Here is a 27,237-nt window from a genome sequence, read left to right on the forward strand (position 1 = left end):
GGGCATAGATATTTACAATTGTTAGATCTTCTTGTTGGATAGACCCTTTAAGAATGATATAGTGTCCTTCTGTGTCCCTAATTACAGACTTTAGTTTAAAATCTAATTTGTCTGATATAAGAATTGCTACCCCAGCTTTCTTTTAAGGTCCGCTGGCATGGAAGATGGATCTCCATCCCTTCACTTTCAGTCTGGATGTATCTTTAGGTTCAAAATGAGTCTTTTGTAGACAGCATATCGATGGGTCCTGTCTTTTTATCCAATATGCAACCCTGTGCCATTTTATGGGAGCATTTAGGCCATTCACGTTGAGAGTGATTATTGAAAGATATGAATTAACTGTCATCATGTTGCCAGTGAAGATGTTGTTTTTATAGATTGTCCCTGCAAATTTCTGTTGTATATCACTCTTAGGGTCTTTCTCCTTTTACAGCACCACCCTTAATATTTCTTGCAGGGCCGGCTTAGTGGTCGCATATTCTTTCAGTTTCTGCCAGTCGTGGAAGCTCTGCATCTCTCCATCCATTCTAAATGACAGCCTTGCCGGATAAAGTATTCTTGGCTGCATGTTCTTCTCATTTAGTACCCAGAATATGTCTTGCCAGGCCTTTCTGGCTTGCCAGGTCTCTGTGGATAGGTCTGATGTTATTCTGATATTCCTCCCTCTGTACGTAAGGAATCTCTTCCCCCTAACTGCCCTTAACATGGTTTCCTTGCTTCTAAGATTTGCAAGTTTTACTATTACATGCCGGGGGGTTGGCCTGTTGTCCTTGACCTTGGGAGGGGTCCTCTCTGCCTCTAGGACATGAATGTTTCTTTCATTCCCCAGATTAGGGAAGGGAAGTTCTCAGCTATGATTTGCTCAAATACATCTTCTAGTCCACTCTCTCTCTCTCTCCACTCCCTCCAGGATTCCAATTATTCTGACATTGGAACGCTTCATGGTGTCACTTATTTCTCTGATTCTATCTTCATGGATTCTGAGTTGTTTTTCCCTGGCCTCCTCTTTTCCCTTTTTATCTATTATATTGTCTTCCAGGTCGCTTATTCTTTCTTCTGCCTCACTTACCCTAGCTGTTAGATTATCTAGATTGGATTGGATTTCATTGATAGCATTTTTAAGTTCTGCCAATTCAGCTTTCATTTCTGCCCTTAGAGACTCTATGTTGCCATTAATTGATTTCTCCATTCTAGCTATTGTCTTCACAACTGCTACCCTGAATTCCATTTCTGACATCTTGGTTATATCTGCATCCATTTGTAAATCTGTGGCATAAGTCATAATCTCTGAGTCTTTTCTATTTTGGGGGTTCCTCCTCCTAGTCATTCTGTTGATGGGTGTTTGAGGGAATGTGTGAGTCCAAATTATTGACCAGAACCCAAGCAAGATGCACCTGTTTTCTTGGGACCTTAGGGTTGCTGGCCTCTTGTTTTCCCAGCCTGTCTTCTGGGGGAGGGGCCTGCCCCGCTGTGACTCAGGCAGCCCTGTTTGGGCGGAGTTGCCCTGCTCCCCTGTGGTGGGGGATGGCCTCCGCGGGAATCAGTTTTTGGGGCTTTTGTTCTCTGGCGGCTTTCCCTGATGGTTTTCCGCGTCTCTTCGGTGAGTTAGAGCAGAAGAGACCACAGTCTGTTCTTCAGTGAGCTCTCCAGGCCACACTCTCTCCGTTTCTGTCTGTGCTGCTATAAACTGCAGCGGCCTGGGTTGTGCGCCCCTCCACAGCGCCCCCAGTCCTGCCTCCAGCTCCAAGCACGTCTCTGCCCTTTGTGCTTCTAAAACCGCCAGCTGCCCCCAGATTGCACGCCGCGACCGGGCCGCTCCGGGTTTCTGCCCCGGGGGCTGCCCTAAAGTCCTTTCCCCACCCCTACTGGTCTGCGAGTCTGTGCCCTGTCCCCAGCGCGTGAGGCTGTCGCTCACCGGCGGCGTAGGATCCCCATGGCCAGGCTCCCTCCCGCTGCCGTTTATCCTCTGATATCTGCCCACGGAATCACGGCTCCCTGCTTCCTACCTCGAAACCAACTGCCTGCGATATTCTGTTTGTAGAGATCCAGATCTTCTTGCATCTCAGGCTGGTTTCATGGGTGCTCAGAGTGGTCTGGGAGATATCCAGCTCAATTCCGGGGACCAGTTGAAATAGGGTGCCCTACTCCTCTGCCATCTTTCCTTCTCCCTCTGAATAATTGAATTTAAATAAAAAGAATCAAGTAATCTCTCTACATCTACATCGTGGGACTCAAACTCACAATCCTGAGATCAAGAGTCACATATTCTACCAACTGAGCCAGCCACGTGCCCTGATACTTCGATATTTTCACCCAGATGAAAAGGTATCTGATATTTGCTTCAAAATAATCCAAGGTTAGGGAGAGAAGTAAGTAGAATAAAGAAAAAATGAGATTGGTCATGAGTTGATAATTTTTTTAATCTAGCTGATGGGTGTGTACATGAAGGATTGTTAGTTATTCATTTTACTTATGTGACATTTGAGCTTGTCCATTTGAAAATTACTAGCTATAAATTAAATAAAACTCAAATCTAAAATTGTTTTCCTTTCTTTGCAGATGGCAAGAAAGAAGTTGAAAGATTTCACGACTTTGGAGCTTATGCTCAGTGTTCTTCTGCTTCTGGTGTTTATCATCACTATTCCTCTGTTTGTGCTTTCAGCTAAAGATTCTTTGGAATCACAAGGTAACAAGGAACTCTGATGTTCACCCTCCATGTGTTGCTCTTCCCAGAGCAGAAACTTCATGAGTGGCAGGAACGTGATGTTCTCTTGTCCATTGTTGTGAGTGCGTGTGTGTATGGGGGAGGGGAGAGTTACATGTGTGTCTGTGAACCCCTGACTGGAGGTGTGACAGCTCACTAGGTAGTCACTGTAGGCCTAAGCCGATACTTTTTTTTTTTAAAAGATTTTATTTATTTATTTGAGAGAGAGAGAGAATGAGAGATAGAAAGCATGAGAGGGAAGAGGGTCAGAGGGAGAAGCAGACTCCCCGCCGAGCAGGGAGCCCGATGTGGGACTCGATCCCGGGACTCCAGGATCATGACCTGAGCCAAAGGCAGTCGCTTAACCAACTGAGCCACCCAGGCGCCCAAGCCGATACTTTTATTTCCCAGTTAGCACAGTGCAGGATTCCACAATTGACCCTTGAAATAAATTTGCTGAACTGCATTGAATAATTCTCATTTCATTAACAATATAATTAACCTTTATTAACCAATTACCCCTTATATGCAAGGCATTTGAATAAGTATATAATCAAAGTATTTTAGGCCAAAGTTCTGATTCTTTAAAAAGTAACAACTAGGGGCACCTGGGTGGCTCAGATGGTTGGACGTTTGCCTTCAGCTTGGGTCATGATCCCAGGGTCCTGGAAGGAGCCCTGCATCGGGCTCCCTGCTGAGCAGGGAGCTGGCTTCTCCCTCTCCCTCTGCCTGCTACTCCCTCTGCTTGTGCTCTCTCTCTCTCTGTCAAATAAAAAATAAAAAATCTTAAAAAAAAGTAACAACTACCAGAGTTATTTATTGAAACGTTTATTGAACTGTCTTATTCTGAAAGAGGGGCTGGATTGTGCCGAGTTATCCCTGACTTCTCACCTGTCGTCTAGGAACAGTTTCTATGAACCAAGTGATGAAGGGTCAGTCTGTGGCTAGAAGAAGACTTCTCTGCTCCCACTCCCTCTTTCCCAGCCCTGACAATTTTTACTTTTGCGGGGAGTTAGATCAAGTAATCTCAAAGATTGTTTAACTCTTAAAATTCCATGGCTTTGAAGATGGAACTAAAACCCTTATGCAGAAAGTGGCACAAATATGGAGCTCTCTCAATCCACCACTTTTGAATTGGAACAGAAATGGAACTAATTAAAAGCCTCATTGTTCTGTCTTAATGTCCTTATTAACTTATTGCAGAGTGACTTAAAGAAATCTCACTTCCTTATTTTAGAATGCAATAAATGTGTCTTTTATTTGACTGATTTTAAAATCTGAATCAAAGCCTTTGGGCAGATCCCTACGGCCAATTTTTAGATTGGTGGCCTTCCTTTATATTTTTGTCGTATGAGACTTTATATTTACATAAGAATGTCATCACTCAGAAGTGTTCCTTGTTGAGGGAAAGCCCGTTGATGAAACAACTGCAACTGAGAAAACATACACCGCCCATGTTCTGTGCACAAACATATTGTGAACCAGTTGCTGGGGGTGGAAGTAAAGGATCAGAGCAATCTGCAAACTTTTCTGTAAAGGGCCAGGTACTTAATACTTCAGATTCGGCAGGCCATATAGTCTCTGTCACAACTAATTAATTTTGCCATAGCACAAAAACAGCTATGGATAATACATTAAAAAGTGGGTGTGGCCGTGTTCCAGCAATACTTGATTTAAAAATCAGGCTGTGACCTGAGTTGGTCCACAAGCTATAGTTTGCTGACCTCTGGACTAGAGAAGGTAGATTTGGTTCTTACTTTGGTGGTGACCTTTTTTTTGATCTAATGGTGGAGCCAAACTCCTTCCTGGTGGCGGAAGGAGATGATGCAGTATATACAGAGGTAAATGCAGTCAGCAAGAACTAATGAGGCTTTCTAAAGTGAATGTGTACATTTCAAGGACCTCAGGGTGAAGCCCAATCAGTAGTTGACTTCATATATATGGAGGTGTTGAGAACTATGACAATCATGCTAAATGCTTGTGATATTAGACCTGTCTGATGGTCATTTTATGTTTGTTTTTGGGATTATCCCAGATCCTGGAGCAACAGTTACCCCAGATCCTGGGACAACAAGTACCACCCCTGATCCTGCTACGTGCCCAGTAGTAAGTGAAGTGGAACGGATAAATTGCATCCCTGACCAGCCACCAACAAAGGTTTGAATTACGGATCCTGTTTTCATTTAAGAGTTTATGCTGTTGGATAGTTTTTGTTGTTGTTGTTAATTTGTTTGTTTTCTGTTTATAACTCCTGGAGAACTGTTTGCATTGCAGCTCTTTGTGGCTCAGGCAAATAAATCCTGGATCCATGCTTGTGTGTCAATGCAGCTTTGGGAGAGGAAGAGTGAGAAAATTCCTTTGGGTTGACAGATTAAATTAAATATGAATTTCAGATAAAGCATGAATACGTTTTTAGCATAAGAATGTCCCATGCAAGATTTGGGACTTACTTCTACTAAAAATGGATTTGTCTTTTATCTGGCAACCCTACTTTGTTACTAGTTCTCTCTGATTCTGTTACTGCCTCTGTTTCTTGCCTTTTCTTTCCTTTTCTCTGTCTAGAGAGACTTCCAAAGGCTGTCTCGGATCTACAATGAAAAGTGATACACATGCATAAAACATTATTTAAAATAAGGACAAAGTTTTAAGAGCCATGTTTTGGAAGGAAGAAGATAATAAATACCAGATGAAAGATAGTGCAGACATCAGGGTATTTACGGCAGTATTTCTTGATCATCAACTGAAGTCCGGCTGAATAGTGAATTCAAAATAGAAGAGGTCTATAAACAAAGTGATGGATGAGGAAATTGTGGGGCACACACATGACATATCAAGTGGTCCCATATGACCAAGATACAGGGTGGGTGTCAGAGAGAAGATAATGCCTAAGGAGGTAAGGTAAATTAGAGCTTGACGAGAGAGGACCATTAATGTGCCACTTTGTTGATAGGAAAGGGAGGTTGTGGTCTAGATATGCTGCACCTAAGCAGAATGTTTGGTCTAGATATCCTGCACCCAAGCAGGATGTTTGGTAGGATGTAGGTTTGCAGAAAGTTGATCCACACCCATTCACTTGCCCCTGTCAAAGTGTGCTAGGAACCCCATTGCTTGGAAGCCCAGCTAGAAGACTAATGCATCCTCAGTCTGTTCATTCTCCTACAACACCCCATCTTGACTATTGAACTTCAGATGTCGTTATTGCACCAGTAATGTTTCTTTGTGGTTTTATTGTAAGACTTTTCACAAAATTTCTGTGGTATCAAGATTATAGTTCAGTAAATGAACTTTGCTTTTTTTTATATGTTGTACCAACCGAATTAATTTATGACCCTTGGCATTCATTCACTGGCCTGCTCCTCTTTAGCTCAGCCAGAGAGAAATGCGCTGGGAGTACTTTCAATGGCCTGTTTTTTCATAGAAGTTATATCTTGGGCATTTTGGCGCATGTTTTAAATATCCTGAGTGCTATATGCTGTTCCAGATTGTTGTTGAGAGGCTGAGTCTATGGATAATGATGTATTTATATAATGTATATGTAAAAGAGACATAGATGGCTGTGTGGAGTAGAGAAGTGGGAAGAAATTATGAATATGATACCAGGCTAGTGGAATGTTCCAGTGTTGAGGCCATTGCAGTACCATTTTATCACTCCTATCTCTTCCTCTCCTCCAAGGTTACTTATAAAGAACTAACAGTATAAATTTCCCTTCAGGTAATTCTTTGTTGTAGATCCCATTGTTTTTAATTCCTAATAATGTGAGGGAATCCTATAAATCTGTAAAGCCACATGGAATACTCTTCAGAGACATCTTGGGAGAGAATGAACTCAAAGAGTCTTCCATGAGTCTCAGGGGGAAAAAAGGGATGGCTCAGTTATCAAAATCTCTAGCCTGATCTTTAGTTTTGGGCTTGCAGCTGGTTGCAGGGCATCTCACTTGGGTGTCCCACGATCATCTCGCCTCAACTTGTCACTCCTCATCAAATCTGCTTTTCCTCCTCAACCATCAGATTCTGTTCATACTTCTGTTATGCTTCTCATCTCAGTGGCAGAAACAGCAGAACTCTTGCCTGCCTCTTCCCTTCAAGCCCTTTGGCCAATGTTTCATGTATTTTAAACATTTTCCTTAACAATGTTTTCCAGAATAAGCACTTCATTTCCCTTCTCACTATGGTCATGCTGGGCCTTCACCACCTCACAGGTGGCTTATTCCCACAGATTCCCAGTGCCTCTTCTGAATTCCATTTCTCCCTGCCTGTTCCATTACAGGATTGAAACTGCCCTCTTGAACATCTTACTTTCATTGTATTGCTACCCAGCTTGAGTACTTATAGTCTTCATCACTGTTTATTCGGTCAAGTTCAAATACTCAGTCTGTCATCTTAGACCCTATTTAAACTTTGTGCCTCTCAAGCTGCACATAGGCCATTCTCCCATACAGATTTTAGAGACAACTCTCTGTACTTATCCAAAACCTATCCATTCTGAAAGAGCATATCACTTTCTACTTCCTTGTGAGGGCTTCTACCCACAATCCCAGAACAGTTGAGAACAGTTTACAGTAAGTCCTTTCTATGGTTAACAATAGTACTAATAATAATCTTTATGATGATATTTGAGAAGTTACCATATTTCTTATTCAGAAAATTTTGTCATATTTTATAGCAGACATACTCGGTAATTATTATTTACTTATTGGCTTGTAATATATTTTTGCAAATTCCATTTTCTTATCAATAAGTGTTTAATGAGTCAAGTTTTATGAATATCAGCAAGCAAATTGCATTTTGCAAAGATCATTATGAATCCCCACCTTCAAAATTACTCTGTGTTTACACAGCATTAGGTAAGAGCCATGATACAGTGCTAGGAGGAGCGGTGAGCTATCAGGTCCTGCGTACAGACTTAAGTTTATGCTCTGTGCCTTGAACTGGTAGTGTAGCCCTTGGGCAGAAGAGTGTTAGGGGAGCCCCAGTACCAGGTTCTAGTTCTGGCTTTGCTCCTGAAAAACTCTGTGATTTGATCACTAAGTCTTGTTTCCTTGCAGACTATCAAATCTTTGTCAGTGAAATGAGGCAGTGTGCTCAGGTCAATCCGTCCATTAAATCAATGCCTTCTGAGCGTGAGCCAGGAGCTCTACTAAACTCTGTGCTTCCCACGATTTTAGAATAGTGACCTCTAAGGTATTGGCAGATGACATGTGATAATTGACATGATAAATTTTTTTCTAAGGTCTCATTTTGTGTTTCCCATATGTTCTGTTTCATTATATGCTGCTCCCTACCTGTCCCCCACCCCATCCCCATATCCGTGTCTTCTTTCCTTAGTTTTTTTTGTATTGAGGACTTTTTCCCCTGAGTTTTTAATACTGTATTGGAAGTTACGCATGCTGTATTATTTCAGCAATTCCTCTTAGATTTAAATTCTCACCTGAACTTAGAGGGACATTTGTATCTTGGGTCCAATTCTTCTCTTTATGCCCCTTCGGTCCTGTTCACACCATCATTTTGTAAAGCTTTTCTCTACAGCGATTTTCCTAGGTTTCACATCTTTTTACTCTCCTGTTTATGTGCACCACGCTTCTCTTTCCACTCCTCGTGACTGCTTAGGGCCACGGCAGGAACTGGTATTTTCAAGTTGCCCAACAGAGACTATTCACTTTTCTGGCTGCTTTGGCCACTCTTTGATCTTTGCCCCTTCCAGTTCAATGAAGAAATCATTAAGCTCTGGGCAGCATGCAGAAACCATCTGTTTAACACCCTTTTTGGCACCTTTCTCTTTGCCTGATGTACTGAGGTTTCATCTGAGTGGGTTTTGAAAGGAAAAAACCCCCAAAACCTGTTGATTGAAGTGGATTTCCCAGTGCAGCCCAATCCTGCAGCCACGTCGTCCACAGATGGACATGGTTTTCCATCCTTAAATTAGTATCCACATAAAAATAAGCATGTGTTTAGATCCATTTGTTCATATACCTCAGCCATTTTTTTTTTGTCTTATCATTTGCAAAGCAAGGCCACGTCCTCCTGAAAATGTGCTTAACAGAAACTCCACCCAGAGTATAGAAAAAAGAGAGTGGATAGCAAGAGAACTAAGTTTTGGTGCTTGCCTTCCCAATAGCTAACTGAGTAACCTTTGGCCCGTCATTTCACCTCTGTGAACTTCTGCCTGTCTCAGGCTCTTCATCTGTAAAATATGTAGCAGGATATAGTAGTTATTTATTGCTTTGTGACAGATTATCCCAAAACTTCATGGCTTAACACAACAAACATAATTTTCTCACATATTTTTATGGTCACAAATCTGGCTTTGATATAGCTGGATGTTTTGACTCAAAGTATTTTAGAAAACTGCAATCAAGGCGTCTGCTGGGACTGTGCATGATCCCTTTTAGGCTCATTCATATGATTGTGAGCAGGATCGAGATCCTCCAGGATTGTTGGATGAGAGTCTCAGTTCCTGGAAGGCCACTGGCCAGAGACCTCCCTTAGTCCCTTGCCGTGGGCTCTAGTAGAGCAAGGGAAAGAGAGGAAGCCAGACAGGAGACATAATCTTTCTGTGCTCTAATCTTAGAAGCAAGATCCCATTATTTTTGCTTTATTCTGTTCGTTACAAGTCACTAGGTCTAGTCCACACTCAAGAGGAAGAGACTTCTTTGTACTTTTTTGTAGTTACCCTGGTGCCCCTCCCAAATAAATTAGTTGACGTGAGAAAGGGATTGTGTTCATTTTAATCTCCACTCGATTCTGTCATTAATTGTGGTATAAAGTGGGCACCTTTCTTAACTAAAAATTAGAATATCTTTGGGTCTCAAGGAACAATTACTTTCTGCTTTGGGAGAAGTTGAGAGACTGTGTATATATGTATGTATCTATCACATATACGTCACACATACACACATAATAGACATATTTGAAAGTCAAAACTGATTTGATTTCAAAGCTTCTGAATAAAGCAAAGTCCTTTTTTTCTTTTTTTTTTAAATACCCAGACTAATATAAGTGAAGCTGCATTTGCAATTTTAAGTTACTGGTGATATAACTATATTGTAGTTTAGGATATTTAAATGAAGTTGCCAGTTTTATTGTGATGGCAGATATGGGACTCCATTGCAGTCCCTATATTATTATAAATTAACAATAACAGGGTAGGACATTGGGCAGAAAAATTAGTTTTGAGTACAAGCTGTGCATTGACTGGGATAAAGCACAGTTTCTCTAAATATCATAAAATGAGGTTAATGATACCACAAGCTCAAAATATATTTATAAATGATGATGTTCTACAAATAAATGGAATTATTTGATTAATCTCTTATTTCAGGCCACATGTGATCAGCGTGGGTGCTGCTGGAGACCTCAGGGGACCATAAGTGTGCCCTGGTGCTACTATTCTAAAAGTCATGGTTATCAAATGGAGGGTGACCTTGTCAAAACAAATGCAGGTAAGCCAGACAATGAGGCGGGAGCTCCAGACACTCTGTTCGCTGCAGAGGAAAGCCTTAGTGGCCTGCAGAGTATCACACACCACCACCTATGACAGAAGGTGGGCACTGTTCTTAAGCCAGGGCTAGGATCTATTTTGGCATCGAGGAAAAAAAATCCAGTCTTGGGAGTTAAGACACATGGTCTATTCCTGGCTCTACTTTATGTCCCTTGGTAACCTTGTACAAACATCATGATGTCTTTGGTCCCCAAGTTTCTAACTTTTAAAGAGAGGGATTTGAACTTAGTAACCTCTGAGACTACTTACAACTCTAATACGATGTGATTTTGATGATATGGAAACAATTCCAATTTCATAAACATTTTTATGAAAGTTAGCTAGTCACTGTCAGTGTTCATGGACTAAATGTCTCCTCTTCTTTCTCCCACCCCAAGATGCAGAGGATAATAGTGAACATTCTGGGAGATAATAGAGGGTGACTACTTTGGGAAGCTCTTAACATAAAGGAAGAGGCATGCTGCCCCTCCAAGGGTCTTGGCCTGATGGTCTTTTCTAATATAGTCTCAATTCTCACCTGGCTTATCACAGAAAATGGGAGATGGTTTCAGCATATATGATCACCTGTAATGTAAAATGAAAATAACTGAGAAGGAACGATGTGTGTGTGTGTGTGTATCAATGTCTAAGAGTGTAAAGGGTATGTGGTTAATGCAGAATGGCTGATGGACTGATGGAATGAGAATTAGGCCTTTTGGGGGAGGTTTCAAGCTGATTTTGTAAGCGAGAAGCATGGGTAAGATAATGACAGTGCCTAGCTTTACAATCTGGCCCAAAGTAACAAATGATGGGTAGACATCTATCTCTTCCCTTCTTTTGAGAAAGAAAGGCTTTTTACGCCCCTTTGACATAGATATGGCTACTTCTTGTGAGTTTACACAGCCAGCTATGTAAACCTTTTTCCCTCTACATACTAGGATTCACAGCCCAGTTGAAAAGGTTGCCTTCTCCATCCTTATTTGGAAATGATGTCAACAATGTCCTTCTCACAGCAGAATACCAGACGTCCAATCGTTTCCACTTTAAGGTTGTGGTTTGTTTATTCTTTAAAAATATTTTTGGAAAAGTGCTCATTCTCTACCTGATGGCTGCAGTTACTTCAAGATTGACAATGTTGCTAATGGAGGCATTTTTCTCTACAGACATTATTCTTACTTAGTACCTATATGTTGAAGGCGTCTGTAGCCTTCCTTCAGTGTGATAACTTCCTGAATATAGATTATAGAGTCAACCGGTGAAATTTGGCTTTTATTTATTTGCCCCTGATACCATGTGAAATGTAGTCAGGGGGGAAAAGAAAAAGAATGATCACAGCTGTGAAAATTCTAGAGCTAGTTCATCTCTGTAGACTTACAATGTCTATTTATACCAAAAAACTAACTTCTGTCCAAGTGTTAAACATTTGAATTTGGTAATATAATGGATATGTCTGCCTCGGACATCATGCCATTTGGATCAGTGCCTGAGTTCAGTGCCACGAGCATAGTCATTGGGAAGCACTGCTGTTGGTAGGGAGGTTTCCACTTTGGAAATACTGAGGAGTTTTTATTTTGGCTTTCTTTCCCTTCATGTCCTGGGCAGCTAACTGACCAGAGCAAGGACAGGTACAAAGTACCTCATGAACATGTGCAACCCTTCAAAGGAGATGCTGCTTCTCCCTTGACCTATGAAGTTATGGTCTCCAAACAGCCATTTAGCATCAAAGTGATCAGAAGAAGTAATAATCGTGTTCTGTAAGTTTTGAAAACCTGTCTGGGGATCTGAGTAGGAAGGACATGGGAGAGAGAGGTCTGCAAGCCTAAGGAAGGGTGCGTGCATTGCAACAATGCTCCTGAAGGTTGTGAGCCTACTGTTGGTGACCAGACTCTCCAAATGTATACTTTCTTCTGCCTTCCTCTTTCCTCCTCCTCCTGCTGCTGCTGCTTCTTTTTTTGTTGTTGTGGTTATTACTAAGCATTATTATGGGCCAGGCACTGGGCTGGGTCCTTTTTTCTTTCATTTTTTATTACTGTGTGAGCATTTCTTCCGCCTTATTTTTCCCTTTCCTCCATCCATCTTACCACGTATCCACCAGTAACTATTTATGGAACATCTATTATAATGTAAGAATAATATTTTGGCCATGTAGTAGTGTATCTAAGGGAAAAAGCCCTGATCTCTTGGTGTCCATGGGAAAACATCACTGGAGGGCAAATGGGGCCAGTGAAAGCAGGGGATATGAGTCATTAAAATGTAAGGGACAATCTTCTAAAAGGTTGTGTCCTCTCCACTCTACTTACCCACTTGTCCCTGCATTTTGCATCGGAGTCTAGGTTGGACTCAGGCATCGGACCCCTCCTGTTTGCCGATCAGTTCCTGCAGCTCTCCACCCGATTGCCCAGTGCTAACGTGTACGGTCTGGGAGAACAGGTGCATCAACAGTACCGGCATGATTTGAATTGGAAGACCTGGTCCATGTTTGCCAGGGACACAACCCCCAATAGGGTAAGTTTTTAGGATGGGCCCCTCTGCACTGAAGGTCAGCCTCATTCTTGAAGATAACTCCTAGCAGTACAGAATAATAGTTAAGAGTGAGATTCTAGGGTGAGGCTGTTTAGGTTTGAATTCCACGCACCAGTTATGTGGTTCTGGGTGAGTTACTTCTATGCGTCTCCAGTTTCTCATCTATAAAACAAGGGGAATATACTTCCCTTGTAGGGTTGTGATGGGAATTAAAGGGATTTATCCATATAGAGTCTCTAGAAGAGTGTCTGCCACAAAAAAGTGCTCAGTAAATGCCAACTACTCTTCATTTTATTTTCCTTTTGAACTAACTAGTTGTGGAGAAAACATTACTAATATTGACTCTGCACAATAGGTGGGTTATTATCTCCATATATTTTAGGTTGACCTTTCTAAATCACCAACTTATAGCAGGTTTGTCAGCAAAATAGGATAAAATAGCAACTAAAATACTGTCTTGCTCATTCCTGTATGAATAATGTTTGGGGCAGTGAAAGAATAAAAGAAATAGAGTGTTGTTATTGTTTTGTTTGATTTTGTTTTAGTTTTAGTTTTTATATTGTTTTGACTGTGAAAATCTAAATCAGAGTTACTTCCTAGGCTCAGCAATATTACCTACAGCTCTTGTTCAGCCAATTTCCTGATTAAGCAGAACTAGTTTCTGGATAAAGGAGATCATTGGAATAATTTATTAAGTGATTCTTTTAATACACGATCTCTGTTTACCAAAAGAACCCTAAAAAATTAAGCATAATTGACTCCATTTAAGAGGCAAGAAATTGAGGCTCAGAAATAGCCCAATGTTTAAAAAAAGTTTGAAGTAACAGAGATAGGATCTAACCCCTGGCCTGTGTAATGTAAAGCCCATGCTCTTTACTGTACCATATGCCTATCAGAAAGACAGAAAAGGTGTTGAGTCAGAGCGGTTCATCTGGTAATTATTTAATAAGGAGCCTGAGACCTTTGCTACTCAAATGGGTATCACCATGTGAGAAATGTGGGCTCCTTCTTCCTTTGAATTAGAATCCGCATTTAACTAAGATTCATATCTCATTTCTCTGCACACCAAATTTTAGGAAATGCTATTCTAGAGCAGTGATTTCAAACATTTCTACTCATTGGAATCACCTGGAGAAATTTAACAAAATATCAATGCCTGCTTCCACCCCCAGGGATTCTGTTTTAATTGGACTGGATGCAGCCCCAGGTTGAGAACTACTGTTCCAAAGTCTTAGACGGTCAGCTCGAGTTCTATAAAGTCTAGACTTTAGAAAGCCTGGAAGACCAAGATATCTTGAGTACAGCTGCCTCTAGTTGCATATTAGAAAGATGTCAGATTCATATTAAGGCTTGATGGAGCTTTTGCAGATGGGGTTAGGTTAAGCCTCTTTGAGAGAAGAGATTCTTTGAACTACGGTTTCAAAACTCTTCTCCCACATTTTGACAGATAGCACAAGCTCTCACATTTCTACTAGATAAATGGTCATAACTGGCTCAGTTCAATAAGAGAATACTAATTCACTTGGTTGACATCAACCAAATCTAGACTTGATATGTTAAAGATTTATCTGTGTCTTCTTTGACCAGGAGTTCCCTGTCAGTTACTCACATGATTAACACTGATTTCTTAAGTCATTTCTAGCCATTTGGGGTTTAGATTATTAGATGGTAAGTTTATTTTTAATTTTCTTTCTGCAGGATGGAACTAACTTATATGGTACACAGACATTCTTCCTGTGTCTTGAAGATGCTAGTGGATTGTCCTTTGGAGTGTTTCTGATGAACAGTAATGCCATGGGTAAGAGACTAAAGGGATAGTCATGAAAAAATGCATAAGAGCAGTTTTCAGCACTATGATAAAAGGAATGGAGTCCTTTAAGAATGGCAGAGCCATAGCTCAGGGACTTGCATGTTCTCTGATTGTCCCATCCCTCGTTCATTACTTGTTGTTATATGGTAGCCATGAGTAGGGCTTTCTCTCCTAGCTTATGATTTTCCTAAATCTGGTTACCTCTTTTGGAATATTTTCTATTGTAGAGTTAAAACAAGTAAGCCTTTCCTATAATCTACTCAGAGGCAGTTTCTACCAATTTGTTCTTTTCCTTCTTTAGACTTTCATCCAGTAGAGGGTTTGATATAAAATCTACTAGGAAACAGCCAAATGCCCTTGGCCTCATGATGACAGTAGCTGGGCCTAACCAGGGAGCTACAACTGAGCAGTGAATATTACACTCAGACAATCCAAAGGTAGCAAGGCAACGTGGAGTGGCAAGGGTCAGGCCCTGCAAGATCAATTTGTTTAAGACCAAACAGTGTAACATCACAGGATTCCAAAAAGTGGCTAGCCTCCCCATCTTTGAAGGTTTAGATTGGATCAATGATTCTGTACTTTTTTTCTGCTTGCACCAGTAACAATGGATCTCAGTGGCAATGAATCAATCACCACAGGGGAAGAGGAGATATATTAGAATCTCCCAGGGTTGACGGGCTATTGATCCCTACCTCTTCTCTACTGAGAATCAATGGACTGGATCAGAGCTGCTCAAAGCATGGCCCACGGATGGTTGACAAACTGTTTCAGGTCTACAGTAAGATGAGTATAGAAATGGAAAGTAAACATTGCAGTAGCTTCCAAGTGCATGCATGAACCCTTTTCTAGTAATTTGTTTTCATGTTGTTTTGCAGAAAGCATCAGATTGCAAAGAACTGGACATTTAAAAAATAAATCTCTGATCCTTCACTGTAGATTGAGACTCACTCTAGGTGACCTGAAATACTTCTAAGATACCTAATAGTCTAAGAATTGACTGAGATAGTTCAAGGATTGCATAGTTTCAGGGTGTTGGAAGGAACCAGAAAAAAAGTTGAATCAGGCTTAAAGAGAAAGATCCCAGGATCCTAGATACTCTGTGTGAGTTGTTCTTATGACTGAAGAATACATTTCAGTAGACCTTGACACCTTTTATTCCTAAATGCAAACCAAGGCTATGGGGAGACTTCACCTCTGAGAACTGTGATTGGGGCTTAGAGGGATGTGGAGTTTATAATATAATCTCTGACGTTTTTTAGCTTGGCTTTTGCTTGATGTGAGATTCACTGAGGCTGGTACCTCAGTGTGTCTAATTGGGTTACATTCCTGCAATGATGATGGGGTGTGAGACGGGAGCAACGAGTTCTGTAGTTGTGATGGTCAGAGAAGAAACACTTTTCCTCTGCCCTCGCCAGTCCAGTATTTGGGGGCCTGTGAGTCAAACTGACAAGAGATAGGTTAGCAAGAGAAAAGACAGGTTATTTACATGTGCAGCATTGATACACAGAGGAGTGCTCAGTGAAGAGTAACTTCTCAGAGGGGTGGTTAGAATCTGGGGCTTATATTCCACCCTGATATGCAAATGGGAGGGAGAGAAAGGGATCCCATGGGAAACATTGGGAAAGATAAATGAACCCTTAGGGGAACAGTTGGGGGATAGGATATTCTTGTGACAATGTTTGGGGGTGGTGCCAATGTATTGTCTTGGAGAAGATTTGATTTGGGCTGGGGGTGGGAATTTATGACAACTGAGTTCTTTTGGGAAGGCCTGCTTTTTGTTGAGAAGGGATTTCAGAAACTCAAATGTCTTCAGCTTAAAATAACTTCTGTGCTACAGTGGCTTCGTCTGGACCCCTTCGTGAAACTGATTGCTTTCTCATGAAAGCCTGAGTCCTGACATGGGAGCGAAGATGCTCTAGTCACCAGTGATCAAAATCTGTCACAGAACAAATGCTTTGCCTCTCACGTGTCGTCATCATCAGAATGTGACCCTTTGTATACAGAGTTTGAGGTGTTAGATCCACTTTCTTAATATTCAGATGACTGGCGATCCTTCAGTCTAGAACCTTGTAGTCATTACTCTAGAGTAAATTCTAATTTTTATTTTATTTTTCTTCTCCACTTTTAAATCTTGCAAGAGGTTGCCTTCCAGCCCACCCCAGCTGTCACTTACCGCACCATCGGGGGCATTCTCGACTTCTATGTGTTTTTGGGAAACACTCCAGAGCAAGTTGTTCAAGAGTATCTAGAGGTAAACTTATGATATCGTGATTATGACTGAGGAAATAAATCCTAAATAGCACAAAGAAAAGTAAATTTAAGATGCAGATGCGAGGCACAAAAATGTGATGGAACTGGAGGGTATTATGCTGAGCGAAATAAGTCAATCAGAGAAAGACATGTATTATATGACCTCACTGATATGAGGAACTCAATCTCAGGAAACAAACTGAGGGTTGCTGGAGTGGTGGGGGATGGGAGGGATGGGGTGCCTGGGTGATAGTCATTGGGGAGGGTATGCGCCATGGTGAGCGCTGTGAATTGTGTAAGACTGTTGAATCACAGACCTGTACCTCTGAAACAAATAATACATTATATGTTAAAAAAAAAAAAGAAGATAGTAGGAAGGGAAGAATGAAGGGGGGGAATCGGAGGGGGAGATGAACCATGAGAGACTATGGACTCTGAGAAACAAACTGAGGGTTCTAGAGGGGAGGGGGGTGGGGGGATGGTGATGGGTATTAAAGAGGGCACGCTCTGCGTGGAGCACTGGGTGTTATACGCGAACAATGAATCATGGAACACTACATCAAAAACTAATGATGTAATGTATGGTGATTAACATAACATAATAATAAAAAATGTGCTATTGTAAGCAGCTATTATAAATCTGCTACAACAAATTGATCCCACCCTCAGTGATTTATAAAGGGGCTAGGAAAATGGAGTAACATTCCAACATTGATGACATGGTGTGTTGGAAATTGGAGTTGTCTTGTGCCCGCAAACCAATGCTTGCAAAGCTTTGTTAAAAATCGAGTATTTGCTTTCATTTTGCATACTTCTTTCAGCTCATTGGACGGCCAACCCTTCCCTCATACTGGGCACTTGGATTTCATCTCAGTCGTTATGATTATGGAACACTAGATAGCATGAGGGAAGTTGTGGAGAGAAACCGTGCGGCAGGGCTCCCTTATGTAAGTAAGGCTTTAAACCTCCTCCTGAAATAAAGGAATTCCCTTGGGGAATAGGATCAACTGCTTATAATTTCTCCCCCCTGAGTTATTTTTTAAATATATACAATAAAAAGTTTTATATATTCAGAATACTAGACTTTTTTGCTGTGCTGGCCATTCCTTTAAGGAACTAGTTCTTTTTAATAAGAAATGATACTTAGAAACCACCATTTTGGGGTTCAGAGATGATCTGTCTGTCTTTGTTCTTCTTATAACATTTTCTTAGTAAAATGTTCTTATGCTTACTGTATTGACTACATTTGTACAATGTGTTTTTACTTGAGTTCTCAAAACATTTCTTTCCCTAGTTTAAGTGAGCAAAAATGTAACAATAGAATATTTTAATATTTTGAATGGCTAAATTTGAATGTGTCTGTTCAATTATGGAGAGTGAGGTTTTTCAAGAGGTGCAAAGGAAAAAGCCCCGTAGTCTCTGGAATAGTCCTCTTCTCTTCCCTACCCCTTTCCCTTAGAGGCAGACACATAGGTCCTAGGGCAAGGGTCAATTTCCTTCTGGGCTCCGCTATTTTCATACAGGTTGAATTAGGAAAAAATAAGTGCCAAAGAAAACTTGAGTTAGGAGAGAAGTCACAACTCTGAGAAACAAACTGAGGGTTCTCGAGGGGAGAGGGGTGGGGGGAATGGGTTAGCCTGGTGATGGGTATTAAAGAGGGCATGCTCTGCATGGAGCACTGGGTGTTATACGCAATGAATCATGGAACACGACATCAAAAACTAATGATGTACTGTATGGTGATTAACATAACATAATAAAAAAAAACACCCAAAACTAATGACATAATGTATGGTGATTAACATAACATAATAAAATAAAAAAAAGTAAAAAATAAAAAAAAGAAGAGAAGCAACAAAACAAAATGTGGGGCAGTAAAATGAGGGAGATGTGGGACAGTCTCTTCCCCCTTTCAGTTTGTGGATGGGGTAGGATTTAGGTACAGATATGTTTTTGATAGCCTTAGTGATTTGTTGCGATTGTTGTGGTTTGTTTGTTAGATTGGTTTTGAGTGCCAGAGGGGGCCAGGTGACAAGGCCGGGTGATGCAGTTAACCTGATTCCAGGGGTGGGGGTCAGGCCTTAGGGACACAATGGGTCCTCTGTTTTTGAAATTACTTTTGGCAAAGGAGCACTTGGATGCCAGGGACTGATCAAGAACCCCGTTTCAAGCCCGGCACGGAGTCGGTGTGTATGGTGGGTAATTATAATGAGGATTTGACTGAGTCATTTGAACAGGGAAATTCTGGAGCCCTAAACTGTGGAGTTTGTGTATGCTTTCAGGATGTTCAGCATGCCGACATTGATTATATGGATAAGAGGAAGGACTTCACTTACGATCCAGTCAATTTTAAAGGTTTCCCTGAGTTTGTTAAGGAGTTACACAATAACGGTCAGAAATTGGTCATCATTGTGGTACGTGCCAACCCCCCCCCGCCCCCGATCATCAGGTGTTTGCTCTTCCTTGTCTTTATACCACCTCCCTCTCCTTCACCCCCCAATTCCCAATCTCCTTCCTGTGCCTCGAAGCTTGAAGCTGGGTGCTTCACTGTATTTTTCCTCTTCTTAGGATCCAGCCATCTCCAACAGCTCTTCACCCAGCAATCCCTATGGCCCGTATGACCGGGGTTCGGGCATGAAGATATGGGTGAATGCTTCAGATGGGGTGACTCCACTCATTGGGGAGGTAACTGAATGGGGGACCTGGGGGCTGGTGGCGGGGCTGTGGTGGAGTGTGTGTATGTGTGTGTGTTTGCATGTGTGTAGTTGTCTTGACACTTTGAGATGCCTTATATATGCTGGGGATACACTTGCCCCTGTCCCCTCTTCCCCAGACCACCAATCATCTAGCTCTATATTCATTTAATTGACTCTGATCAATGCTTTTCTTTTTCTCCTGCAGGTCTGGCCTGGAAAAACTGTGTTTCCTGATTATACCAACCCCGATTGTGCTGTTTGGTGGGCAAAGGAATTTGAGCTTTTCCACAGCCAAGTAGAATTTGATGGAATCTGGATTGTGAGTTCTTAATACTCTGAACATTTGGTGACTAATATGCAGACTGTGTATATATTATTGAGTCAAGGAACATGGGGGAAAGAGGAGGAGAAGAAAGCACATAGGGCAGTAATTCTGATATTCCCTATCTTACTAGTTAAATAATCTTATTGAAACACGTAGCTTAGAATCTAAATCAGATCGTTGGGTCTGGAAATAAACTAAGATTTTTTTTTTCTGAATCCAGCTCTTCTTTTAAAAATGAATGAGCTGAACGAAGTAAAAATTGGTCATATATGCTTTACATTGCCACAAAGTACACGGTTTTTCAATCACCAGTTCAGGGTTCTTTCCTTTGGACATGGTGGACAAATTGATCAGAGCCAAAGGCCCCAGGTGCATGACAAAACTGTGGGGGTGGTAAGGACAACTGTCCATATGATATCAAATGAAAACAAGTGCAAAGCAGCAGATGTTCAGTAAAATTTAGGGAGCTCTAGAGTTGAACTTTTTTCTATTTTTAAGAGAAATGTAGAAAATTCGAACAGTACAGAGAGCTAAAAAGATGAAAGCAAAATCCTCTAAAATGTTATCAGCCAAAGACATCTACCATCAACATTTTGGTACGCATCTTCCCGGAGCCCTCACCTGCCCAGCTGTTGGCACGGGCTTGCGCCCTCACTCTCTCTATGTGTGTATTTGTATGTACGTATGTATGTATGTATGTATGTATCTAGATAGATAGATAGATAGATAGATATGTATGTGCATTCATGGCTATATTTGGATATATAGAGGATGTATAAGTTGACATATATGGAATCATATAAATCAAGATCTTTTTTCACCTAATGTTTTTGAAAATTTTTCATTTCCCATGATTATAGACATAGCATTTTGAAGGGATTTTAAGAACCTTCTCTGTGGAACCTTCAATGGGTAGAGAAGACAGGAACATCTATTTCCCTCCATGTGCATAAGAACCTCTTTAAAGAAGAACTATCTGGAATCATTTCTCTGATTCCTTAAAAAAACAAAAAAGGAGGCAAACATCAGTACAACATAAGGGGGCATATTTCTTTTCCTTCATAGTAGCTTTGTCTTACAGGATATGAATGAAGTCTCCAACTTCGTTGATGGTTCCATTTCAGGATGTTCCACGAGCAATCTAAATTATCCCCCATTCACTCCTAGTAAGTCTTGGTGGTGGTATAATTAAAGTGGCAATGCATATTTGGTATTTTACATTCGTAAGGATAGATATGAACTACCGGGCAAGGGAGTTTGTGTATAAATGTATGCAGGGAGAGGAAAATGTGGGTAATATATACTGAAGATTAGGAAAGAAAATCAAAGCACTCCAAGCTTTCCTAAATGAGGCATAAATTCAAACGGGACCACTAGTCTTTCTACAGAGTTTGAGCTATTTCTAGGGGAAGGTCCAGAGAATATTCAGTGCAGAGGCCAGAGGCTAGTGGTTAGTTTGTATTACTCCCTAGCGTGTATCCCCCGAGGTCAGGGCTTACCAGAGAGGGACCATAAAACTGGGCTTGGTCTTCGGGTAAGGGTAAAGTCTAGTGATATCAAGAATGTGAAGAACAGACATGAAACGTAGGATGAAAAGCCAGAAGCCAGAACCCAGAACCCATGGCCTTGAAGGTTAAAGTCAGAGTCCATGAATATGATGATAGTGAGCTCCAATTTAACTTTGAACAACACCATCTCTCAGGGTATGGCCCTGGAATCACAGTATTTATTGTAGTTTGAAGAAAGCTAGAGGCTCACAGATACATTTTATCTTAATTAAGGAAAGAACAAGGTGCTAACATTATAGCATCTAATGAAGACTTCCAGTCTGGTGAGAAAATAGGAAATTGGGGCAAATGGGCCAGGGATTTGCATGGGGGGGGTGCACGAAAGTTCATACTTCATTCTTTTGGTGATGGAAGCTATTTATGTTTTAATATAAGGGAACCAGGATAGTCGAATGGTTTTGGAAATATTAATCTTGTGTTAGTGTGCAGCATGAATTCGGAGATCAATAGATCCAAAGTAAATAAGCCATTTAGAAACTATCGCAGTAGTTAAGATGCAAAGGTAATTTAGACTGGAGTCGGAATGATACAATGGGAGCAGAAAAGAATAGTAGCATGAGAGAGATTGGGGAAGCAGCCTTTTTACACTCTGGTGAGTTGAAAAAAGGGGCAAACAATTAATTTACACTTTCATCCACTGTTTCTGTTCTTGGGCCACATGATTTGGCTAAGTTTGCAGAATTCAGATTAAACGTCAAGTCTAACTGGATCCTCTGGTTTCCAAGTGCCTACCTTGAGCCACATGAGCACCTGGGGTGGAAGAGTGTGTATGGGGCAACAGAATTTATTTATATATCGGAGAAACTACTCCCAACATATAACCCTCTGATAGTGAGGAAGCTGTGTGATCATTTCCAGGATGGCCACAAGAAACCCTGCCTAGAGTGCTACCATTTCCGGTTCTGCCATAGACTAGGCCAGGAGCAGGGAATGCACATCTGAGGCTCTCATTGACCGATTCCCTCCTTTGCCCCAGGAATCCTGGATGGGTACCTGTTCTCCAAGAGTCTCTGCATGGACGCAGTCCAGCACTGGGGCAGGCAGTATGACGTCCACAATCTGTACGGCTACTCCATGGCAATGGCCACGGCAGAGTAAGACCACTGTTGCTGTGGACTTCATACATGACCAGATTATTGATCTTTGTTAGATGCCAGGTGCCAGTGTGTTATTTTTAAGAACTCTGCAAGATAAATAGGGTTATTATTACTGAATGAATGAAGAAACTACCCGGCACATAGGGAAGAAGGAATCCGGTAAATATTCGTGGAATGTATAAAATGAAAGAATGGATGAATACGTGAATGAATGGAAGGCTGGAAGAAATAAAGAGAAGTAACTTGACCAAGGGCAAACAGCTAATACGTTGTAAAAGCAAATTTTAAACCATTTTTGCATGAGTCCGAAACCCATGTATTTTCCTCTCTGCCACACTGTATGGAGTATGGAAGGTAAAGTAACTTATAGACTTCATGTGCCTCAGGGTTTTGGATACTGGCTCAGTGTCCTTCTACTGTGCTGTGTCTACCCTTGTGTATAGACTCAAATTCTACAGTGAGGAAAACGTACTGAGAATTTACTGTACTTACGGTAGTGGTGACAGCAGGAAGCCAGACCAAAACCACATTCACTCATTAGCAAAGTCATGGTTTAAGTTTAGCCTTCTTAAAAGTCGTTTTAAAAATTACAGAGCAGAAGTTTTAAAATAGACGTATAGACTTATAATTTTAAAAATATAGATGGGGTGCCTGGGTGGCACAGTTGGTTAAGCATCCGACTCTTGGTTTCAACTCAGGTCATGATCTCAGGGTCGTGAGATCGAGCCCTGCATTGGGCCCTGCACTCAGGGCAGAGTCTGCTTGGGATTCTCTCTCCCTCTGCCTCTACCCCTCCCCCTAGTGCTCTCTTTCTCTCTCAAAATAAATAAATAAATCTTTTAAAAAATATAGATGATATATATTTATAGTTACTTATGAAAGTACACACATGTATCTATACATTTAAAATGCCCACTCAAAAAGATTTTAATCTCTAAAAGGCTGTTCATAAATTCACTTTTTGTGTATGTCTAAAATCATACAATGTGAAAGATCAATGTATATACATCTATGTAAAATTAAATTTCACCTTCGTTCCTTAAAAATTGTATACCTCTAGTTATTAGCCTTTCCAAGCCTGCTTTTAAAAATTTTGGAAATTATGGATTTAATGACGTACATAAAACACCTTAAAACAAAACAAAATAAAATGGAAACATATTTAATGGTGCGATCTGCTTCCACAGCAGCTCTAACCCTCCTAGGAGGGAGTTAAAAGACAATGAGCCCTGGCATTGTCACTGTATCTGGGGGGCTGAGACATGCTGAGATCACACATTGACTCCTTAAGTTTCTCTCCCTTTCTAGAGCCGTCAAGACTGTGTCCCCTAATAAGAGAAGCTTCATTATAACCCGTTCTACCTTTGCGGGATCTGGCAAGTTTGCAGCCCACTGGTTAGGAGACAACGCAGCCACCTGGAATGATCTTCGGTGGTCTATCCCTGGTGTGCTGGAATTCAACCTTTTTGGTATCCCAATGGTGAGTCCACATCCCTACCTCAATCCCCAGAAAGCCTCATTCTAGAAAATTCTCAGAGCATGAAGCTCACCTCTCCTACCCTTTCTGGCCCAGGGATTTAATGTTTTGAGAACAAATGGCTTCATCTACATCAGTATGGCTCTGATACAACAACATTCTTTTCTGTACTGACTTATCAAGATAGAAAGTGGAACCTGGAAGTGCTATCATCGGAGTATTTTTTTTCTATTAAAGTATAACATACACACAAAAAAGTACACATATACTTAAGTATATAATTGATGAATTTTACAAGCTGAACACATCTATGTATCCAGCACCCACATGAGAAAACATAACATTGCCAGGTTTCTAGAGGTGGGTTTGACATCTTTTAGTTAAATTCAACATATATATTTATGGAGCTGTTACTGTGTGCAAGGTACTAAGGTAGGTATGCATGGTGAGGGTAGAGAAAAGCATAAATATAGTACAGAAACATCTTCTCTGTCCCCTTATATATGAAATATATAAACAAATAATTATGACAAGCTGGGGACATATAAATTAAATGTTGAGGGAAATCCTGAGAAAGAGACTTTTTCATTCTGACAAGATTACAAGGAACACAGGGAGTCAGGGCAAGGAGTCAGGAGAAACTTCACAGAATAGGTTTCACTTGAGTTTACCCTTGGAAAGTGGACTTATTTTATCAGACCAATGGAGAAGTCATCTTAAGATTGAGAAATAAACATGAGGAAAAGCAGTAAGGGGGAGAATTTGATATGTTTATAAGGATTGGTTTGTAGGACTTGAGTGGAAAGTGATGCTGGAAAGGTGAGTTGGAACCAGGTTTTGAGGAGCTGCTAGCTAAGCTGTGGGGGGACCCTGGAGATGTTTGAATACATGACTGATGGAATCAGATTTAGGCTTTGGAAAGTTAATTCTGATATGGTGGTCAAAATAATATTGGAAGTAATTTTAGTTCTACCCATCAAAAAGCTATTGTATGTCGGGGCACCTGGGTGGCACAGTCGGTTGGGTGTTTGACTCCTAGTTTCAGCTCAGGTCGTGGTCTTCGGGTAGTGGGATGGAGCCCCACATCAGGCTCCATGCTCAGCAAGGAGTCTGCTTGGGATTCTCTCTCCCTCTCCCTCTGCCCCTCCCACCCCTCTCTCTGTCTCACTCGAATAAATCAATAAATCTTTAAAAAACAAAAGCTATTTTGTGTCAAGTGTTCTACTTCCATTATGTCACTTACTAAAACCCTGTGTAGCTAATTAATGCCCACTTTAACAAAATGAGGAAACTGAGGCACAGAAGGATAAAGTAACTTACTCATAGTCATCTGACAGTAAAGAGTGGACATGAGAGGTGCCCGGATGGCTCGGTTGGCTAAGCATCTGACTCTTGATTTTGGCTCAGGTCATCATCTCAGGCTTCTGAGATGGAGCCCCACGTCAGGTTGTGTGCTGGGCATGGAGCCTGCTTAAGATTCTCTCTCTCCCTCTCCCTCTGACCCTCCCTTAAAAAAAAAAGAGTGAACATGTGATGTGACCCAATTCTGATCACACTCTATAAGCCTTCTCAGTAAAGCTTGGTAAAGTGCAACTGGAGAGTCCCTGATGGAAAGCAAAGGGGGCGGGATAATGGAATTGAGGTATACGTTCTGTTTGTGTGTCCTTCCAGGTGGGTGCTGACATATGTGGCTTTGCACTGGATGCCCCCGAGGAGCTCTGTAGGCGGTGGATGCAGCTGGGGGCATTTTATCCATTCTCCAGGAATCACAATGGCCAAGGCTACAAGGTAAGTCTCCCAGGAGACATGATCAAAACAAATTTGGCGTACATTAGAGCGAGATCCGTCTGCATCCTCGCCAAGACATCTAGCGAGCCAACCTCCTACCTGGCGCTTCACTTAGGCTAATTTGCAATTAACCAGGGCCTCTGACATGCCATTAAAATGCTCTGCTGACACAGAATCTGCTCTTGGTACTGCTGTGGTCAAGGAGATGGAGAGTCTGTGAAGGTTTTCATCAAACGTCTGTACACTCTGTGTACATTGCTCATTTTGTAATGAGAATCAGATGAGGAAATACTTCAAAATGGTTGAAATGGCAGTCTCCCGAGAGAGCAGTCCCTAGCGTGACTGAGGCTGGATGAATTGCCAGATAGTGAATGACATTTACCTGGTGAAGCGATCTCCCTCTGCCCACCTGTACTGCTCAGAGGCTGAGTTTATACCCTAGGCCTCAGGTCTTTGAGGAAGGAAACTCTCGGTTCTGATGAATGGGGTCTGGAGTTCTCCAGATGCTTCTGTCATTCGTAGCCGGATCACAGTGGCAACATCTTATTCCTCCCAGGCCCAGGATCCTGCCTCCTTTGGAGCTGACTCTCTGCTGTTGAACTCCTCCAGGCACTACCTTACCATCCGCTACACCCTATTACCCTACCTCTACACCCTCTTCTACCGTGCCCACAGCCTGGGGGACACAGTGGCCAGGCCCCTTCTGCATGAGTAAGTTCACCGCATCCAGAGGGTTTTTGTTAACGTGACTGGCCACATGGCTGGTTTCACCAAATATCAGAGTGAACATTGAGACACTCTGAGCGGTTATTCAGATAACTCTCTCTACTTTTTAACTGGGATACTGGGTATTTGCAAGGCAACTGCTGCCTCCATACTGTTGTAGAGGTATATTTAAGTGGTAGAGCCTGTTCTCTTTTGGGGATAGAAGAAGACTAAAATCACGGGACTTCGGGGTCTTTGTTCTGCCACCAACTAACTTTCTGTCTTAGACAAATCATTTAAGTTCTTTGATCCGTTGTTTCTTGAGTCTTAGTTTAAAGGATTTGATAGCTTGATCGGGATGGTGTCTTCTGTAATGCACTATGTTCAGGCCCTAGGATGAACCTGTTATTTACACATGAATAAGAATATTACAGAGGATTTCTAGAGTTCCAGAATTTTTACTGCCAGCCAATGAGCATCTCCAGCTTAAGCCTGAAAAAGGCCACTTAAGAGGTTTTCCGTGTCAAAATGCAGTGAACCCCCTTAGGTGTCCGACATTCTAGGCTCTCAGGCACGTATCTGCTATTATCGTTATCATTATCATTATCATCATCATTATTATACATTCATTATTTTGAGTCCATTTTTACCATCTCCTGGAATTCCCTGTTAAAAGGCAGATACCCTAAAAGAGAAAAGAGTAGAATTTTAAATTATCTGCAATTTGTCTTGATCACATCCAGTTCCTTCTTGATAGTCAGCTGAAGTTTTAAGATGTATTCCTTGTTTTACTTATTTTATTTAAAGGGGCATATGG

General features: G+C 41.4%; 1 protein-coding gene across 1 annotated transcript in view; it reads left to right on the forward strand.

Moving 5' to 3' along the window:
- MGAM (maltase-glucoamylase) overlaps window positions 1–27,237 on the forward strand; it is an 85,856-nt gene that overhangs the window by 14,813 nt on the left and 43,806 nt on the right. Inside the window, exons 2-18 of the mRNA XM_028106470.2 lie at window positions 2,560–2,686; window positions 4,740–4,861; window positions 10,023–10,143; window positions 11,120–11,229; window positions 11,784–11,935; window positions 12,515–12,686; window positions 14,403–14,502; window positions 16,653–16,765; window positions 17,586–17,711; window positions 19,047–19,178; window positions 19,333–19,449; window positions 19,666–19,779; window positions 20,867–20,951; window positions 22,330–22,447; window positions 23,759–23,930; window positions 25,599–25,715; window positions 26,272–26,426. Of these exons, the coding sequence (XP_027962271.1) occupies window positions 2,560–2,686; window positions 4,740–4,861; window positions 10,023–10,143; window positions 11,120–11,229; window positions 11,784–11,935; window positions 12,515–12,686; window positions 14,403–14,502; window positions 16,653–16,765; window positions 17,586–17,711; window positions 19,047–19,178; window positions 19,333–19,449; window positions 19,666–19,779; window positions 20,867–20,951; window positions 22,330–22,447; window positions 23,759–23,930; window positions 25,599–25,715; window positions 26,272–26,426 (2,153 nt within the window). The remainder of the gene's footprint in view (window positions 1–2,559; window positions 2,687–4,739; window positions 4,862–10,022; window positions 10,144–11,119; window positions 11,230–11,783; window positions 11,936–12,514; window positions 12,687–14,402; window positions 14,503–16,652; window positions 16,766–17,585; window positions 17,712–19,046; window positions 19,179–19,332; window positions 19,450–19,665; window positions 19,780–20,866; window positions 20,952–22,329; window positions 22,448–23,758; window positions 23,931–25,598; window positions 25,716–26,271; window positions 26,427–27,237) is intronic.

This window comes from Eumetopias jubatus, unplaced genomic scaffold (assembly GCF_037043125.1).
Source record: "Eumetopias jubatus isolate StellerSeaLion01/CBP00866 unplaced genomic scaffold, mEumJub1_p1.0 scaffold_14, whole genome shotgun sequence".
In the NCBI taxonomy this organism is placed as follows: Eukaryota; Metazoa; Chordata; class Mammalia; order Carnivora; family Otariidae; genus Eumetopias; species Eumetopias jubatus.